We start from the raw sequence: 19,035 nt of genomic DNA on the forward strand, positions 1-19,035 counted from the left end.
CTCATAGGGCAGGGCTACGGGCAGCAAGGTGCCTCTTGAGCAGGCTGTGAGCAACGTGCCCCTCTTGCACGGGCTACAGATGGTGGTTCCTCCTGCATGGGCTGAGTTTGATGGGGCGCCTCTTGCATGGTCTACAGGCAGCAGAGGAAAACTCAGTCATCTTAGACTCCAGAAGTGGGCATGGCCTGCCACTACTAGGGGTCTGTGAAGAGGCACTACATATGGCCCAAGTCACCTCTGAGTTGGCACAGAGGAGGGCACTGCAACTGAGCACCACCTGTTATTGCTCTAACTCCCCTGGGAATGCACACACCCAGCTGCTGCCACTACCAAATGCTCCAGGCACTGCCTACACCTGCCTGTGGGGCACTGCCACTTCCCAGGGCCCTGCACCCAGGAGCTGCCTGTGCCATCTTCCCTTGCCACTGTCAAGGGCTCAGCAACCAGGCACTGACTACTAGCCCTGCTCATTACCTCTATCTCCCTGGGAGCATGCACAGGAGCCTAATAATAAATAGTAAGCCTTCACAGAATACCCAGGGGTGCTTTTGCATATAAATAGCCATCCAAGACTACAGTAGTTATTTTCCCTAAACTCACCTAATAAGAAAAATGTAAGCAAAATGAAGATGCTCAGGAACCATTCCCAGTTAAAAGAGCAGGAAAATTCATCTCAGGAGCAAACAATCAAACAGACCTCTGCAGTCTAACATACACTGAGTTCAAAAAGGAGATGGTGAAAATACTGAAGGAATTAAGAGAGTATATCAACAGTTATGCAGATTACTTTAGAAAGGAACTAGAAAATATAAGGAGGAGCCAAGAAAATTTAGAAAATTCATTTCCAGGAGTTCCTGTCATGGCTCATGGTTAATGAATCCGACTAGGAACCATGAGGTTGCAGGTTTGATCCCTGGCCTTGCTCAGTGGGTTAAGGATCCAGCATTGCCGTGAGCTATGGTGTAGGCTGCAGACATGGCTTAGATCCCGTATTGCTGTGGCTCTGGCGTAGGCCAGTGGCTACAGCACCAATTAGACCCCTAGCCTGGGAACCTCCATATGCCATGGGTGTGGCCCTAGAAAAGGCAAAAAGACAAAAAAAATTCATTTGCAGAGATACAAGCTGAGTTGAAGGCACTGAAGAGCAGATGAATAATGCAGAGGAACGAATTAGTGACTTGGAAGATAGAAAAATGGAAATCATCCAATGAGGACAGCAGACAGAAAACCAAATGAAAAAACATGAAAGCAATATAAAAGATCTATGGGATAATGTAAAGCAGGCCAATCTATGCATAATAGGGATTCCAGATGGAGAAGAAAAAGAAAAGGGGGTTGAAAATATATTTGAAGAAATTAAGGCTAAAACAGATATAAGAACCCAAATAGACCCACACCAAGACAAATTATAATAAAAATGGCAAAAAATAAAGATAAAAAGAGGATTCTAAGGGTAGCAAGAGAAAAAGAGTTAATTATAAAGGAACCCCCATAAGACTATCAGCTGACTTCTCTACAGGAACACTACAGGCGAGAAGTGAGAGTCAAGATATATTCAAAGCTCTAAAAGGGAAAAATCTGTAACCTAGAATACTCTACCCAGCAAGAATGTCATTTAAAAGAGGAAAAATAAAAAATTTCTCTACCAAAAACCAGAAAGAGTACAGCAGTTCTAAATCCATTGAAAAGAAATACTGAAAGGGAGTTCCCACTGTGGCTTAGTGGTAACAACCCAACTAGCATCCATGAAGATGCATGTTCAGTCCTTTGCTGTGAGCTGTGGTGTAGGTCGCAGACCTGGCTCAGATCTGGCATTGCTATGGCTGTGGTGTAGGTTGGCAGCTACAGCTCCAATTCAACCCCTAGCCTAGGAATTTCCACATGCCCATGAGTACAGCCCTAAAAATACAATAAATAGGTAAATAGATAAATAAATAAAAGAAATACTGAAAGGGCTCCTCTAAATAAAAAAGAAGTAAGAAGAAATAGGATGGAGAAAATCACAGTTGGAAAGTAATCAATTAGATAAGCCAGTATACAAATCTAAAAGGGAAAAAAAAAACCCTATTGTAACAGTGATGATAAACCAAGGAACAGCAAAAGAATAAACATGAAGATGTTTTAAAAGAACATCAAAATCATAAAATGGGGAAGGAAAGTAAGAAAATCTAGATACTTTTTTTTAGAATGTGTTGGGCCTATATGACTATCAGGCTAAAACAAGCAGATATAGGAAGGGAATGACATACTTGAAAAACAGGGCAACCACAAATCAAAATCAAACAATATCTTCGCAGAAACTAAAAAGACAAGGACACAAGCATAAAATAAAAGGAAATTATCTAACAAAAAAAAAGAGAAAGGAATAAAGGAGCATAGAATCAACGGGAAAACAAGGTTTAAAATGGCAATAAATGCATATTTATCAAAAATTACCTTAAATGTCAATGGACTGAATGATCCAATAAAGACATAAATTGTCAGACTGGATGGAAAAACAAGAGCCTACAATATGTTGCCTACAAGAGACTCACCTTAGGGCAAAGGACACATAAATTGACACAAAGTGAGGGGATAGAAAAAAATATTTCATGCAAATGGAAAAGACAGAAAAGCAGGAATTGCAATGTTCATATCAGACAAAACAGACTTTAAAATGAAGGCCATAAAAAAGACAAAGAAAGACACTGTTTAATGATAAAAGGATCAATTCAAGAAGAGGATATTATACTCATCAATATACATGCCCCTAATATAGGAGCACCCAAGTACATACAACAACTACTAGCAGACATAAAAAGAGAAATTGATGATAATACAGTAATAGTAGGAGACTTTAACACCCCACTCACATCAATGGGCAGAGCCTCTAGACATTAAATCAATAAGACAACAGAAATCCTAAATATCACAATAGGAAAGTTAGACTTACTTGCTACAACCAGACATTACAACCAGAAAATCAGAATACACACTATTTTCAAGTGCACACGGAAACTTCTCAAGGATTAAACACATACTGGGGCACAAAACTAACCTCAATAAATGTAAGAGTATAGAAATTATTTCAGTTATCTTCTCTGACCACAATGGCATGAAATTAGAAACGAACCCCAGGAAAATAAATGAGAAAAAACTGACTACCTGGAGACTAAACAACATCCTACTGAAAAACCAATGGCTCAGGAGTTCCCGTCGTGGTTCCGCGGAAATGAATCCAACTAGGAACCATGAGGTTGCGAATTTGATCCCCGGCCTCGCTCAGTGGTTTAAAGATCCAGCGTTGCTGTGGCTGTGGTGTAGGCCAGCAGCTATAGCTCTGATTCGACCCCTAGCCTGGGAACCTCTATATGCCACGGGTGCAGCCCTAAAAAATTTAATATTTAATTTAATTTAATTTAAATAAAAAATAAATGGCTCAATGAGAAAATAAAGAAGGAAATTTTAAAATACCTTGAGACATATAATAATGAAAACAACCATTCAAAATCTATGCGATGTCACAAAAGCAAGACATTACAACCAGAAAATCAAAATACACATTATTTTCAAGTGCACATGGAAACTTCTTAGAGGGGAGTTCATAGCAATACAAGCCTTCCTCAGAAAGGAACAAAAATTTCAAATCAACAACTTAACCTACCACCTAAAGGAATTTAAAAAAGAACAAACAAAACCTAAAGTCAGCAGAAGAAAGGAAATCATAAAGATCAAAGAGGAAATTGATAAAATAGAGATTTAAAAAACAGTTGAAGAAATCAATCAAACCAAGAGCTGGTTCTTTGAAAAGGTAAACAAAATTGACAAACCTCTGGCTAGACTCACCAAGAAGAGGAGAGAAAAAAACCAAATTAAACAAAATAAGGAATAAAAAGTAGCAATCATAACAGATACTGCAGAAATACAAAAAACCCTAAGAGAATACTATGAACAATTGTATGCCAACAAATTTGACAACCTAGAAGAAATGGACAACTTTCTAGAAACTTACAGCCTGCCAAAACTGAATGAAGAAGAAATAGAAGAAATAGATTAACTGAACAGACCAATCACTAGAAATGAAATTGAATATGTCATAAAAACACTCCCAGAACCAGATGGCTTCACAGGTGAATTCTGCCAAACATACAAAGAGGAACTTATACCCACCCTCCTTAAACTTTTGCAAAAGGTTGAAGAAGAAGAAACACTCCCAAAGGCATTCTATGATGCCACCATCACCCTAATACCAAAACGAGACAAAGCTACCATGAAAAAAAGAAAACTATAGGCCAATATCTCTGATGAATATAGATGCAAAAATTCTCAACGAAATTTTAGCCAACCAAATCCAACAACATATAAAAAAGATCATACACTACAACCAAGTGGGACTCATCTGAAGTTCACAAGGATGGAACAACAAAGACAAATCAATCAACGTCATACACCACATTAACAAAAGAAAAGTCAAAAACCACAGGATCATCTCAATAGATATTGAAAAAGCTTTTGACAAAATCCAACATCCATTCATGACTTTAAAAAAAAAAAAATACCTCTTACCGAACTGGGGTATAGAGAGAACATACCTTAACCTAATAAAAGCCATTTATGACAAGCCCACAGCCAATATAATACTCAATGGAGAAAAGCCAAAAGCCTACCCGCCAAAATCTGGAGCAAGACAAGGATGCTCCCTCTCACCACTTTTATTCAACATAGTATTGGAAGTCCTAGTCACAGCAGTCAGACAAACAAAAGAAATAAAAGGTATCCAAATTGGAAGAGAAGAGGTAAAATTGTCACTGTATGCAGATGACATGATAAACGATATATAGAAAACCCTAAGGACTCAACCCAAAACTACCGGAACTGATCAACAAATTCAGCAAAGTAGCAGGATATAAGATTAACATTCATCAACAGCAAAAAAGCCAACAACCCAATGGAAAAACGGGCAAAAGACCTGAATAGACCGTTCTCCAAGAAAGATATACAGATGGCCAACAAGCACATGAAAAAATGCTCAACATCCCTGTTTATTACAGAAATGCAAATCAGAACTACCATGAGATACCACCTCACACCAGTAAGAATGGCCATCATTAGTAAGTCCACAAATAACAAATGCTGGAGGGGTTGTGGAGAAAAGGGAACCCTTCTGCACTGCTGGTAGGAATATAAGCTGGTACAGCCACTATGGAGAACAGTATGGAGATACCTTAGAAATCTATACATAGAACTACCATATGACCCAGCAGTCCTACTCTTGATCATATGCCCACACAAAACTTTCCTTAAAAAAGACACATGCACCCACATGTTCACTGAAGCACTATTCATGATAGCCAAGACATGGAAACAACCCAAATGTCCATCAACAGACGATTGGATTAGGAAGATGTGGAATATATACACAATGGAATACTACTCAGCCATAAAAAAGAACAAAATAATGCCATTTGCAGCAACATGGATGGAACTAGCGACTCTCACACTGAGTGAAGTAAGTCAGCAAGAGAAAGACAAATACCATATGATATCACTTATAACTGGAATCTAATACACAGCATAAATGAACATTTCCACAGAAAAGAAAATCATGGACATGGAGAATAGACTTGTGGCTGCCCAGGGGGGCAGGCAGGGAATGGGAGGAATCAGGAGCTTGGGGTTAATGGATGCAAACTATTGCTCTTGGAATGGATTTACAATGAGATCCTGCTGTGTAGCATTGAGAACTATGTCTGGATACTTACACTGCAGCACAACCATGGGAGGAAAAAGTATGTATACATGTATGTGTAACTGGGTCACCATGCTGTACAGTGAAAAAAAAAAAAAAGATTAACAATCAGAAATCAGTCTCATTTCTGTATACTAACAATGAAATATTAGAAAAGGAATACAAAAATATAATACCTTTTAAAACTGCACCCCAAAAATCAAATACCTAGAAATAAATCTGACCAAGGAGCTGAAAGACTTATATGCTGAGAACTATAAAACATTAATCAAGGAAATTAAAGAGGAGTCAAAGAAATTGAAAAATATTCCATGCTCCTGGGTTGGAAAAATTAATATTGTAAAAATGGCCATACTACCCAAAGCAATCTACAGATTCAATGCAATCCCTATCAAATTACCCATGACATTTTTCACAGAACTAGAACAGAATATCCAAAAATTTATATGGAACCACAAAAGACCCAAAATTGCCAAAGCAATTCTGAGGATCAAAAACCAAGCAGGAAGGATAACTCTCCCAGACTTTAGGCAATATTACAGAACCACAGTCATCAAGACAGTGTGGTACTGGTACCAAAACAGACATACAGACCAATGGAACAGAATAGAGAACCCAGAGATAAACCCAGACACCTATGGTCAATTGATCTTCAACAAAGGAGGCAAGAATATAAAATGGGGAAAAGACAGTCTCTTCAGTAAGTGGTGCTGGGAAAATGGATAGCTGCATGTAAACCAATGAAACTAGATCACACCCTCACACCATGCACAAAAATAAACTCAAAATGGCTTAAAGACTTAAACATAAGACAAGACATCATCAAACTCCTAGAAGAAAACATACGCAAAACATCCTTGACGTCAACCACACAAGTGTTTTCTTAGGTCAGTCTTCCAAAGCAATAGAAATAACAACAAAAATAAACCAGTGGGACTTGAAAGCTTTTGCACAGAAAAGGAAATGATAAAAAAAAAAAAAGACCGCTTATGGAATGGGAGAAAATAGTTTCAAATGCTGCAACTGATAAGGGCTTAATCTCCAAAATATACAAACAACAACTCATACAACTCAACAGAAAAAAAAAAATGAAAAACTGGCAGAAGACCTTAATAGACATTTCTCCAAAGAAGACACATGGATCACCAATAGGCACATGAAAGAATGCTCAACATCAACAATTATCAGAGAAATGCAAATCAAAACTGCAGTGAGGTACAACCTCACACTGGTCAGAAGGACCATCATTAGTAAGTCTACAAATAACAAATACTGGAGAGGGTGTAGAGAAAAGCATACCCTCCTACACTGTTGGTGGGAATATAAACTGGTACAACCACTATGGAAATCAGTATGGAGGTACCTCAGAAAACTAAATATAGAATTACCATATAATCCAGCAGTTCCACTCTTAGGCACATATCCAGACAAAACTTTCATTGAAAAAGACGCATGTACTCCTCTGTTCACTGCAGGCACTACTCACAATAGCCAAGACATGGAAACAACCTAAATGTCCAACCACAGATGAATGGATTAAGATGTGGTATATGTACACATGGAATACTACTCACCCACAAAGAGAACAAAATAAAGCTATTTGCAGCAACATGGGTGGAACTAAAGACTCTCATACTAAGTGAAATAAGTCAGAAAGAGAAAGACAAATACCATATAATATCACTTATGTCTGGAATCCAATATGTGGCATAAATGAACCTATCTACAGAAAAGAAACAGACGCATGGACATGGAGAACAGACTTTTGGTTACCAAGGGGCAGGGGGTAAGAGTGGGATGGACTGGAAGTTTGGAATTAGTAGATACAAACTCTTGCATTTGGAGTGGATAAGCAATGAGATCCTGCTGTATAGCACAGGAAACTATCCAATCACTTGTAATATAACATGATAGAGGATAATGTGACAAAAAGAATGCATAGATACGTATAACAGTAACTTTGCTGTACAGAAGAAATTGACAGAACATTGTAAATCAACCATAATAATAAAAACTTAAATATTTCTATCTTGAATACAAGTCCATTATCAGATATATTATTTACATACACACACACACACACACACACATTTTTGCTTTTTAGGGCCACACCTGTGTCATATGGATATTCCCAGGCTAGGGGTCAAATCAGAGCCGCAGCTGCCAGACTATGCCACAGCCACAGCAATGGTAGATCCGAGCTGTGTCTGCGCCCCACACCACAGCTCACAGCAACAGTGGATCCTCAACCCACTGAGCAAGGCCAGGATCAAACATGCATCCTCATAGATGCTAGTTGGGTTCATTACCACTGTGCCACAACAGGAATTCCATCATCATTTCATTTTGAAGCACAAAAGGTTTTAAATTTTGATAAAGTCCAGTTACACATACACACACACACACATGTATTTATTTATTTATTTTGATGAAGTCCAGTTTATATATATATATATGTATTTTTTTTATTTTATTTTATTTTATTTTTTTTTTTTTGCTGCTTGTGTTTTGGTGTCATGTAAATCCAAGTTCATGAAGATTTATACCTATGTTTTTTCTAAGAGTTTTATAGCGTTAGCTTTTACATTTAGGTCTCTGATATATTTTGAGATCCTCTGCATGTGACTATCCAGTTGTCCCAGCACCCTTTGTTGAAAAGACTATTTTCTTCCCCTTTGAATGGTCTTGGTCCCTGCTGTCAAAAGTTGATCATAGATGTATGCATTTATTTCTAGACTGTCAGTTGTCTTCCACTGATCTATCTCTATCTTGGTACTAGTACCGCACTGTCTTATTTACCATTTCTTTGTAGTAAGTTTTGAAATTAGAAAGTTGTGTCTTCCTACTTTCCCCTTCTTCTTCAGGAATGTGTCAGCTATTCTGAGTCTCTTGCAATTCCATATGATTTTTAGAACCAGGTTGTCAATTTTCACAAAGATATCAGTTGGGATTCTGATGAGGATCATTCTGAATCTGTGAGTGAGTTTGGGGAGCACTACTTTCTTAACATTGTTGAGCTTTCTGATCCATGAACATAGGATATTTTTCCTATTTATTTAGATCTTACCCTTTCATTTCTTACAATATTTTTCCCTTTCAAAATACAAGTTTGGGAGTTCCCGTCATGGCGCAGTGGTTAACGAATCTGACTAGGAACCATGAGGTTGCGGGTTCGATCCCTGGCCTTGTTCAGTGGGTTAAGGATCCGGCGTTGCCTTGAGCTGTGGTGTAGGTTGCAGACGCGGTTTGGATCCCACGTTGCTGTGGCTCTAGTGTAAGCCAGGGCTACAGCTCCAATTGGACCCCTAGCCTGGGAATCTCCATATGCCACGGGAGTGGCCCTAGAAAAGGTAAAAAGACAAAAAAAAAATAAAAATACAAGTTTGTACTTCCTTAGAAAATTTCATTCCTAACTATTTTATACACTTCGATACTTTGTCAATGAAACCATCTTCTTAATTTCATTTTCAGACTGGTCATTGAAAGTGCACAGAAATACAACTGACTTTTGTATATTGCTTTTGTATCATATAACCCTGCTGAACTTATTTACTAGTTCTACTTTTGTAATGGATTCCTTGGGATTTTCTGCGTACAAGATCATGTTATCTATAAGTGGAGGTAATATTACTTCTTCCTTTCCCATCTGGATGTCTTTTGGATTTTTTTCTTGCCTAACTGCTATGGGATTAGAGCATCCACTATAGTACAGTTGAATAAAAATGGCAAGAAAAATTTTGAGTGTAAGACCAGCTCAGCTTGGGAGTTCCCGTCGTGGCACAGTGGTTAACGAATCCGACTAGGAACTATGAGGTTGCGGGTTCAGTCCCTGGCCTTGCTCAGTAGGTTAAGGATCTGGCGTTGCTGTAAGCTGTGGTGTAGGTTGTAGACGCGGCTCGGATCCTGCATTGCTGTGGCTCTGGCATAGGCTGGCGGCTACAGCTCCGATGGGACCCCTAGCCTGGGAACCTCCATATGCACGGGAGCAGCCCTAGAAAAGGCAAAAAAGACAAAAAAAAAAGAGAGAGAGAGAGAGAGAGACCAGCTCAGCTTTGCCTTCAATATGTAACCAAAGGATAACCCCCACCCACACAAAAAAAGGGAAGAATGGACATCTTTGCTTTTTTCCTGATCTTAGTGGGGAAGCACCCCATCTTCACCATTAAGTGTGATGTGGGTTTTTCATAGATACCCTTTATTGAATAGAGAAAGTTCTTATTGTTCCTAGTTTGTCAAGTTTTTCTTAATCATGAGAGAGTGTTGGATTCTGTCCAGTAATTTTCCTGTCTATTGAGATAATCATACAACTTTTGTTCTTTATTTTGCTAATATATAGTATATTAATTGATTTTCTGATATCAAACCAACCTTGCATTTCTGAGATAAACTTCACCTGGTCAAGATGTATAATTCTCTTTATATTTACAGTTCTTAACTCTTAGAAACTTTAACTTTTTTTTTTTTTTTTGGCTTTTTGCCATTTCTTGGGCTGCACCTGCAGCATACGGAGGTTCCCATGCTAGGGGTCCAATCGGAGCCACAGCTGCCAGCCTACACCACAGCCACAGCAACACCAGATCCAGGCTGCATCTACGACCTACACCACAGCTCACAGCAATGCTTGATCCTTAATCCACTGAGCGAGGCCAGGGATTGAACCCACAACTTCATGGTTCCTAGTTGGATTCGTTTCTGCTGTGCCACAATGGGAACTCCAGAAATCTTAACTTCTTTAGATGGACAAATTTATGAATACATTTTTTTTGTCTTTTTTTTTTTTTTTTTTTTTTTTTTTTTTTTTTTTTTAGGGCCACATCTGCGGCACATGGAAGCTCCCAGGCTAGGAGTTGAATTGGAGCTGTAGCTGCCAGCCTACGCCACAGCCACAGCAACACCAGATCTGAGCCGAGTATGCTACGTACAGCTCATGGCAATGCTAGATCCTTAACCTACTGAGCAAGGCCAGGGATCGAACCCACATCTTCATGGATACCGGTTGCATTTATTAACCACTGGGCCACGATGGAAATTCCATGAATACGTTTCATAATTTCTAGAAACATATACTTTTTCTTATACTTTATAATCTTTCTATAAAGCAGAAAACATGTTTACTAATAGACCAGGTATCTTTAGTTTCTCTGTAATAAGAACCTGAAAATAGGTAAATCTATGGTTAGTAATTAATATTTCATTATTTCATCTTATTTGGAAATGATCTAGATAGTCAATGAAGTTCTGTCATTTAACTTAACAAACCTCTGAAGTTTCAAGTTACCAAAAAGAATTTGGAAGCTATTTTTAAGTATACATATCATAAAATATATTAATTACTAAAAGATATCTTTAAATTATTCCACTTGCATCTTCATTTGCTCCTGAGAATTATGTTTCAAATTCACAAAAACTTCATGAGACAGTAGACAAAATCAGCTATCATTGTGAGGTATATATTTTTGTTGCAGACATATTTCACAACAGATAACCTGAATTTGACTAGCAAACCTAGGTAGAATAAAAGTTGTTTATCTGCATTATAGTCAATGGTGATAACTCTTAAAAACTCTGTTTTAATTAGACCAATGAACTTAAAATAGCTTTAATACTGAATATTTTCTCAGATCACATGAACCTGAAAGCATTTTGGTTAGTTTCTATTATATTTCTGAGAGTTTTTAAAATACCCAACTCTTAATTTATATAACACTTGTTTATTTTTAAGGCAATTGAGTAGAGCTCTTTAACAAATTAATTTCAGTAATACAATGCAGAGGTAGGTAATACCATACATCAACCACACATATATATATAGACACCCAGAAACATACAGATACAAATAGAGACCTCATAGTTTCATTTTAAAATTTCAGCCACAAGACAGGTATGATGATATAAAATTTACTCAGGTATGATGATGTAAAATTTACTATCTATAAAAGAACAGTTAGAATAAGTTTATCTGTTCAGATACCTAAAGCTTCTTCTGCTAATATTTGCAGAGAAAACATGTGATTTTGCATTTATCTAAATTCAGAAGAAAAATCACTTGTAAAAAAATCCAACTATAATGGAAAATATAAAAATCATTTTAAAAATAAATAAATTCAAATGACCTTTTCCTTTTCATTCTCCTTCTGCTAAGAATTACCTCTCTGAAATTTGTGCTTTAAAGAAGTGGCCTAGGAGTTCCAGTGTGGCTCAGTGGGTTAAGAACCCAGAATTGTCTCTGTGAGGACCTGGGTTCGATCTCTGGCCTCACCCAGTTGGTTAAGGATAGAGTGTTGCTGCAAGCTGCAGTGTAGGTCACAGATGTGGCTCAGATTTGGTGTTGCCATGGCTGTGCCGTAGGCCTCAGCTGCAAGTCCAGTTCCAGCCGTGGACCAGGAAATTCCATATGCTGTAAGTGCAGCAGTAAAAAGAAAAAAAAAAATGGCCTAGATAAGAGTTAACATTTACAGCTCAAAGGCACAGGAAAAGAATGAAAATTCCTCTAAGGACTTTGATTTCTTACGGCCAATATTTACAAGCTTTTTGAGATGAACAGGGGTGGTTTGGGGATTGATTAACAAGTTTTGGTGGTTTCTACAACCACCTCTGCTCCAGAAAAACTAGAGTTGTAAAATACAAGGACAACTGTTTTTAATTTCACAAAGAATTGTATTGCTTTTTTAATGATATCAAAGGACTGTCAGACCCATCCACCTATGTTGGAATGCTTTTCTTTCTCCTTTGGTGCTGTTAGCTAAGGCAAGAAAGCCTGAAGAGCATTCCTATCAGGCTCTGATATCAGCTTCCAATTTGGCCAAATTTCTGATCACAGAGTTATCAGATCCTTTTGAGATATCTTGTTGGATTTCAAAAAGTAAATATTTCTGGGAGTATTGAATAACCCCTTGGATTTAGCATGTGTTTGTTTTTTTTGTTTGTTTTTTTTTTTTTGTTTTGTTTTTTTGTTTTGTCTTTTTGGTATTTCTAGGGCCGCTTCTGTGGCATATGGAGGTTCCCAGGCTAGGGGTCTAATCAGACCTGTAGCCGCCAGCCTACACCACAGCCACAGCCACGCGGGATCTGAGCCTCATCTGCGGCCTACATCACAGCTCACAGCAACGCCAAATCCTTAACCCACTGAGCAAGGCCAGGGATGGAACCCGCAACCTCATGGTTCCTAATCAGATTCATTAACCACTGAGCCATGATGGAACTCCTAGGGTGTGTTCTCAAAGAGGATGCAGAAAACATCCTTTCAAGATCTTAGAACCACTCCCAAAGATAGCCAAAAGAAAGACTTAGATAATTGCAAACAAGAAGGTACCAGTTGTCCCTGGGAAAGAAAAGGATAAAAAAAATCAGTGGGTCTGGATTTGCACAGGAGGGGACATTAAATTTTACTTTCCTCTCTTGACTGGGCACTACAGACAAGGATTACTAGGGTATGCACTGAAATAAAAAGAGGACAGAGGGAAGCAATAGAAATTACATCATTCTTACTCTTTGTCTTGTTTTGTTTTTAGGTACCTCTTGTGTTTTTAATTTTTCATTAGCATTTTGCAGCCAATATTTTAATGAAGGTATTTTGGAATTTTGAAGCCTTTTGGAGGCTTCCACAAACCAATTAAAATAGGTTATCCCATTCTGTTTGTTTGATACGGGAACCCTTACTTTCAAGTGTCCTTCTCAAATGATCTTATCTAGTTGGATTGCTCTTCATAATGGCCATTGTAATTCTAGGTTGTCTTTATATTTTGCCATTGTTTAAGTTATTTGCAACTTCTAGGACTACAGCACTTAGACATAAAATTAAACAGGTGTGTCAGAAGATGGAGAGCTGAACTCCTTGGATATAAAGGGTCCTGTTTCTTTTAGTTAGGCTTTCAGGTTTCTCAGAGCCAAACTAATACCTAAGAGGGATGTGCCATGGGTTTGGGAATTGAGGAGTGCTATATCGTGCACCTCACTGCATGGAAATTTTCCTGAGGCCGGCAGGTAACATCATGTCAATCTGATCAATTCCATGACTAACTTATCCTACCATGAGTCTCCTTGAAGTAGCAAATGTTCCAAAAGCCTTGACCATGCCCACCAATTATAGCAGTTTTCTGACTTCCAAGATCCCTGTTAGCAATAGCCTTTACTAGACTGGGTCTGACCTTGGACCCAGTCCAATCCCAGACTGGGATTGTACTAGCAGACATCAAAGGGAGACAGCAGACTGATTCCAAACAAATGGGGAACTACAGCTGCCACCAGCAGTTCCTGACATTGATTCTTGGGAAGGATTCCAAACCAATGGGAAACTTAGCCTAAACTGCTAACAGTTCCCAACGTGGAACCTGGGCACAGAGCTAAGGTCTAGGGTTTCCAGTCGAATTGGGAATTACAGTCCAAACTACCAGTAGTTTCTGGTGTGGGATCTGGGGGTTGGGGAAAGGACTGAACCAGAAGACTCCCAAAAAAGTGGGATGCATGCGGAACTGCATCTGCCACCAGCATTCCAAACATGGAATCTGGGAAATTGGGGACAAAATCAAGGGCTGGGGTTTCCAAAAAAAAAAAAAAAAATGGGGAACTGACTAGAAAGCAAATTAAATTGGGAGCTCAATGCAAAGAGAGCAGAATTCAGAACTGAAAGGAACTCACTCACAGCCTTGAAAATAGTGAGAAAAGCAGTGAATTCAAAAAGGGGTTCATGGGTACAATGCCTGTGTTTCTACACTTGATCTTGGCCAAAAGGTTGAGAAACTATATGCCTGTGTTTCTCATTGTCCCAGAATGCTGTCAAAAGTTTAACCCTGGTCCCACTGATGCCACCAAATCTGTTAGGAAACAAAAGTCAACAGAATTAATTTGAAGATCTAATTGCCTTTATTCAGTAATTCATGAACTGGGCAGCACCCCATGTAGCATGCAAAAAAGCCCATCCAAAATGGAAGATTTTATAGGGCATAAAGAGGGTGGGACAAGGAAGTTAAAAGAGTGGATGATTTCAGGCAAGGTCAACTTCCCTTAAGGGAAGGCAGGGGATCTTAGGCAGATTACCTCACTAATGAGTACTAGGAAACTCCAGACTGAATAGTTTTAAATGCCACTCCTGGAAGAGACAGAAACTGCAGTTAGGTTAGTTATTAACTCCTGGTGGGCTTAGCACAAATGTTTCCATTTGGGGTTTGCTGTTTCTTTTTAACAATTGTTATCATACTTTCCTTTACATCTTTAATCATGGTTTCTTTTAGTTCTATGACCATGTTAATTTATAATGGCTATCTTGCATTCTTTTTCTAATAAATCTCACATGTGTTCACTCACAGGCAGTTTTTGTTGCCTGCTTTTTCCCCACTGTATAAGTCATACTTTCCTGTTTCTTTGCATATTTCCTACCTTTTGGTTGGAAAGTGGATTTTTTAGATAAATTATAGCAACTCCAAATACTTTCCCCTCCCTGGGTTTGTTACTGTTTTTCCTTATTAGTTTAGCAATGAACTAAACTAATTTAGTTTAGTGACTGGGTGACTTGTTTTGTGAAGTCTGTTTTCTCTCCACAGTGTTATGGCTCTGATGTTGCCTGCCCAAGGTGACAAGTAGTAAGAGAAAAAAAAAAACAGCATTTGAACCCAGATCTCTCTGGCTTTCAGCTCCTCTCCATCCAAAATTGTAGTAGCAACTGAAGTACAAGTTTAGTTAGGAGAGCCAGGACAGAAGTGGACTTCAAGGCTTAGACTAGTTTTAATCCTATCCTCTATCTGTTTCTACACATACAGTGGTACTGCAGCTACTCTTTTGGTACCGTTGAGTAAACCTCAAGAAACACCGATCCTTCTATGCTGATGAAGACATACCACTGGTCATTCAAATATAAATAGAAGAGTTCTCATTGTGGTGCAGTGGAAATGAATCCAACTAGGAACTGTAAGGTTTCAGGTTCGATCCCTGGCCTTGCTCAGTGGGTTACCGTGAGCTGTGGTATAGGTTGCAGATGCGGATCAGATCTGGCATTGCTGTGGCTGTGGTGTAGGCTTGCAGCTATAACTCAGATTTGACCCCTAGCCTGGGAACTTCCATATATGCCTCAGGTGCAGCCCTTAAAAAAAAAAAAAAAAAAGTTTTATGGGGAAAGAATCTTCCCATGGGGGGCAGGGAGCAGCTAAATCTCTGCACCAACTTTTGTCCCCTGAGATACCCTGAACTTCAGGTAGTAAGCATTAATTTCAGCTGCCATCACCACTGTGGTCTTAAGAAATATAATTCCTTTTGTATACCAGAACTTAACGAAGACACTCTATTCTTCACTGCAGTACAGCTGATATAGGCTAGCTGGTTCAAATAAGATTCTACTGAAGACTTAAAAGAGAAATGGACTCAGAAAAAGCCTGGTGCATGGCTCTTTGGTTGACACAGGCCATATCTGTCCAGGCTGCTGCCTCCTAGAGGTACTCTCCACCTGGGATCACTCATCACCTTCTCAGAGTCCTGACCCCAGAGAGCAAGAGTGCTCCCTTCTGCCTACCTGGCCTCCTGCTCAGTTCCAGGACCCCATTCATTCCTCCACAGGCACTCCCTGCGCACCTAGCCTGTGGAAGATGCTCTGAGGACCCAGTGGTGGTAGAGTCACTGACCCTCACAGTACATGGTCTAAAGGAGGCACACAACAGATAAACAAGCCACTGAAAAATGGTTTTAAGTTCCAGGAAGGAAGTCTCACTGAGGAGGTAACATTTACTGAGATCTCAGGTTTGAGGAGCCAATACCCTAAAAAAGCAAAGATTACATTCCACGTAAAAGGAGCAGTAAGTGCAAAGGACCTGATGCAGGAAGAAACAGCAAGACAGCCTTTGGGGCTGGCTTGCAGAGAACAGGGAGAGCTATGACAGGAGGTGGAGAATGGGGCAGGGGGCTGGGCAACACACAGGGTCTTGCAGGTCTTGCTAATTGTGAGATAAGCTTCTGAAGGGTTTGAATCTGAAGCAGGACACAGTGGTGTATATTTAATTTTGAGTTTCCTCTCTGGCTGCTCTGTGGAACAACTTTGGCTGCTCTGTGCAACAACTTAAGAGACTGAAACTGTCTTCCAAACACAGTATGGTGGTAGTAGCGGTAAAGTAAAAGAAAGAAGTGGACATCTCTGACACTTATTTTGGAGGGAGAACCCACAGACTTGCTCTGGATTGGGACAGTGTCTCCTGACCTGTGACTCATCCCCCAGGGACAGCTCTCCACCCACAAGGGCTAGTAAGTTCACGGGCCTCAAGAGGATGACCAGGCAGAAACACAGATGGGGACTCTCGCAGAAAGCCTGGACTCAAGAGCAAGGAGGAGTCGGGGAAGAGCTGTTCTTCCCAAGAACAGCAAAGAATGGAAGCATGGATGGGAAGAGTGCATGCTAGGTAAGGAATGTTCAGGAAGGTTCCCCAGAGGAGTAAGCTGGGGGGGGGGGGGGCGCTTCAAGGTGCAGCTTTGGCTGAGTCACCCTGCAGTGCCCAGCTTCCAACACACTGGTATTGCCTTGTGCCTTTACAGAGCTTTGTACTTAAACGCTGGCATGCCACTGTCCCAGCCCCCTGAGTTGTTAGGGCAGGTATTGTAAGAGGAGATAACACCTGGTCTGTAAGGAGAGGAGATAGCTATGAAAAGGCAGGGTCCCTTATGACACAGAGCTAGGGAGCACACATGGCTTAGGGAAGGAGATGGGCTACAGGGAATTGACCCCAAATGGAGGGAAGAGAAGAGAATGACTTTTCCAGCATTCACCCTACACCAGCTGGTGTGCTGGAGCCTGGCAAGGACCTCTCATTTCATCCTCACCCTCGTTATTCTGCTACTTGACAATCAGCTCCCTAGGGCTTGAAGGAGTGATGATGTGGGGGTGGGGATCAGCAGCCTGACTCAGCCCTTGTCAGTCCATATTGGGACTTCCTCTCACACTTCCCAGATTTTGTAATTCTTGATTAACCTCGCCTGTTTGTAACTGTGGAGGTACCTCACCCTTCCTCTAGGCGCACTCCAAGAATCTACAGAAAGCTCACAGGTGTCTGAAAGGGTCGAAAGAAACAGCAATTCCCTTCTCTAATCCTTAACTCCCCCCCCAAAAAAAAACAGACAAACAAAACAAAAAACAAAAAAAAAAAACCCTATAGATTCCCTGGCTATATGTCATGTGCTTTGTGGCTCCCATTTTTAATTGTGCCTATCACTGGACTTTCACAGACACTCTAAAATCATTTGGCCCGGACCGTGGCTCTACTTTGACGGCCTCTTAATCACTGCAGAGGACTGCTGGCATACTCCCGCTGGCCGGCTCTCTGGAGGGTGCCGGGTGTTCCCCGCACATTGGACGCATAGCGGGCCCGAGGAGGAGGGGCACGTCTCGGCCAAGCGCGCTCCCCCCACCCGGCTTTGCAGGGCTGAGCGTGGCCTCCCGGCTACACTCCTGCCCCAGACTGACAAGGACGCGCAGTCTGAGCTGGATCTTAGCGGGGGAAAAAGAGCGCCCGCCGGCTTTACTCACCGCCATGGCTGTGGGGTGTCTGGGACGCCCCCTTCCGAGGATGCCCCTGTCCTAACTCACGCGTTGGAAGGCCGGCGGTGGGGCGCGGCCCTGCGGGGACCGAGAACTGCCCGGGGCCCCGCGCGCCGCGCCCGCCGCCGCCGCCGTTCCAGATCTGCGTGCGCGCGTGCGTGAGCGCGTCCCGACCGGGCCCGCGACCCGCACCGGGGTCGGCGCCGCGGCTCAGCGCCCGGCGGGCGGCCGGGAGCGGGCGGCGAGTGGATGCGCGGCGCCCTGCCCGGTGGGCGCCTGGCCTTGCCGGAGCCGCGCGTGCCCCCCACCTGCTGAGGGTCCCAGCCGCCGCGGCCGCACAGCCCGAGCGGGCGGCGGCGGCCGGGAGCCTCCTTAGCGGAGCCCCATGATGTCAGCTGGCCCGGAGCGGCGGCCGTGCGGCGGCGGGGATGGGGCCGAGGACGCCGCGCGGCCGTCTGCACACCCCTCGCCCGGCCCGGGCCCCGGCTCACTCGCCCCGTCGCCTGGCAGCCCCGCCGCCGCCGCGGCCCAGCCGCCCGCGAGTCTGTGGCTGGAGCTTGGGCCCGCCTGCCCGAGGGCGCAGCAATGCCCGAGCGAGTCGAGCGGGCAGACGAGCGGCGACCTCGGCACCAGCAGCAGCGGCAGCGGCAGTAGCGCCGGGCTGTCCCCAGGCTCCGACTCGGACAGCAGCGGCGTGGTGTGCGGCGGCCGCGGCGGCAGCGGGGGCATGCGCGGCGCCCTATCCCGCTCCTGGAGCCTGGAGAGCCTGCGCTCGGCCACCGCCGGTAAGGGCGCA

The 19,035-nt window shown here is 41.8% G+C and overlaps 1 protein-coding gene across 4 annotated transcripts in view; it reads left to right on the top strand.

The window, feature by feature from the left end:
• ARHGEF4 (Rho guanine nucleotide exchange factor 4) overlaps positions 1-19,035 on the top strand; it is a 117,863-nt gene that overhangs the window by 15,037 nt on the left and 83,791 nt on the right. The window contains exon 1 of one of the 4 annotated variants that reach the window (XM_021075747.1): positions 15,821-17,106. The exons of 2 other annotated variants lie outside the window; for them this stretch is intronic. In XM_021075747.1, the coding sequence (XP_020931406.1) occupies positions 16,995-17,106 (112 nt within the window). In that variant the 5' untranslated portion in view covers positions 15,821-16,994. Of the gene's footprint in view, positions 1-15,820; positions 17,107-18,449; positions 19,025-19,035 lie in introns of those variants that run through there. One more of the 4 variants, XM_021075744.1, reaches the window with a different exon arrangement.

Source organism: Sus scrofa, chromosome 15, assembly GCF_000003025.6.
Source record: "Sus scrofa isolate TJ Tabasco breed Duroc chromosome 15, Sscrofa11.1, whole genome shotgun sequence".
Classification (NCBI taxonomy): domain Eukaryota; kingdom Metazoa; phylum Chordata; class Mammalia; order Artiodactyla; family Suidae; genus Sus; species Sus scrofa.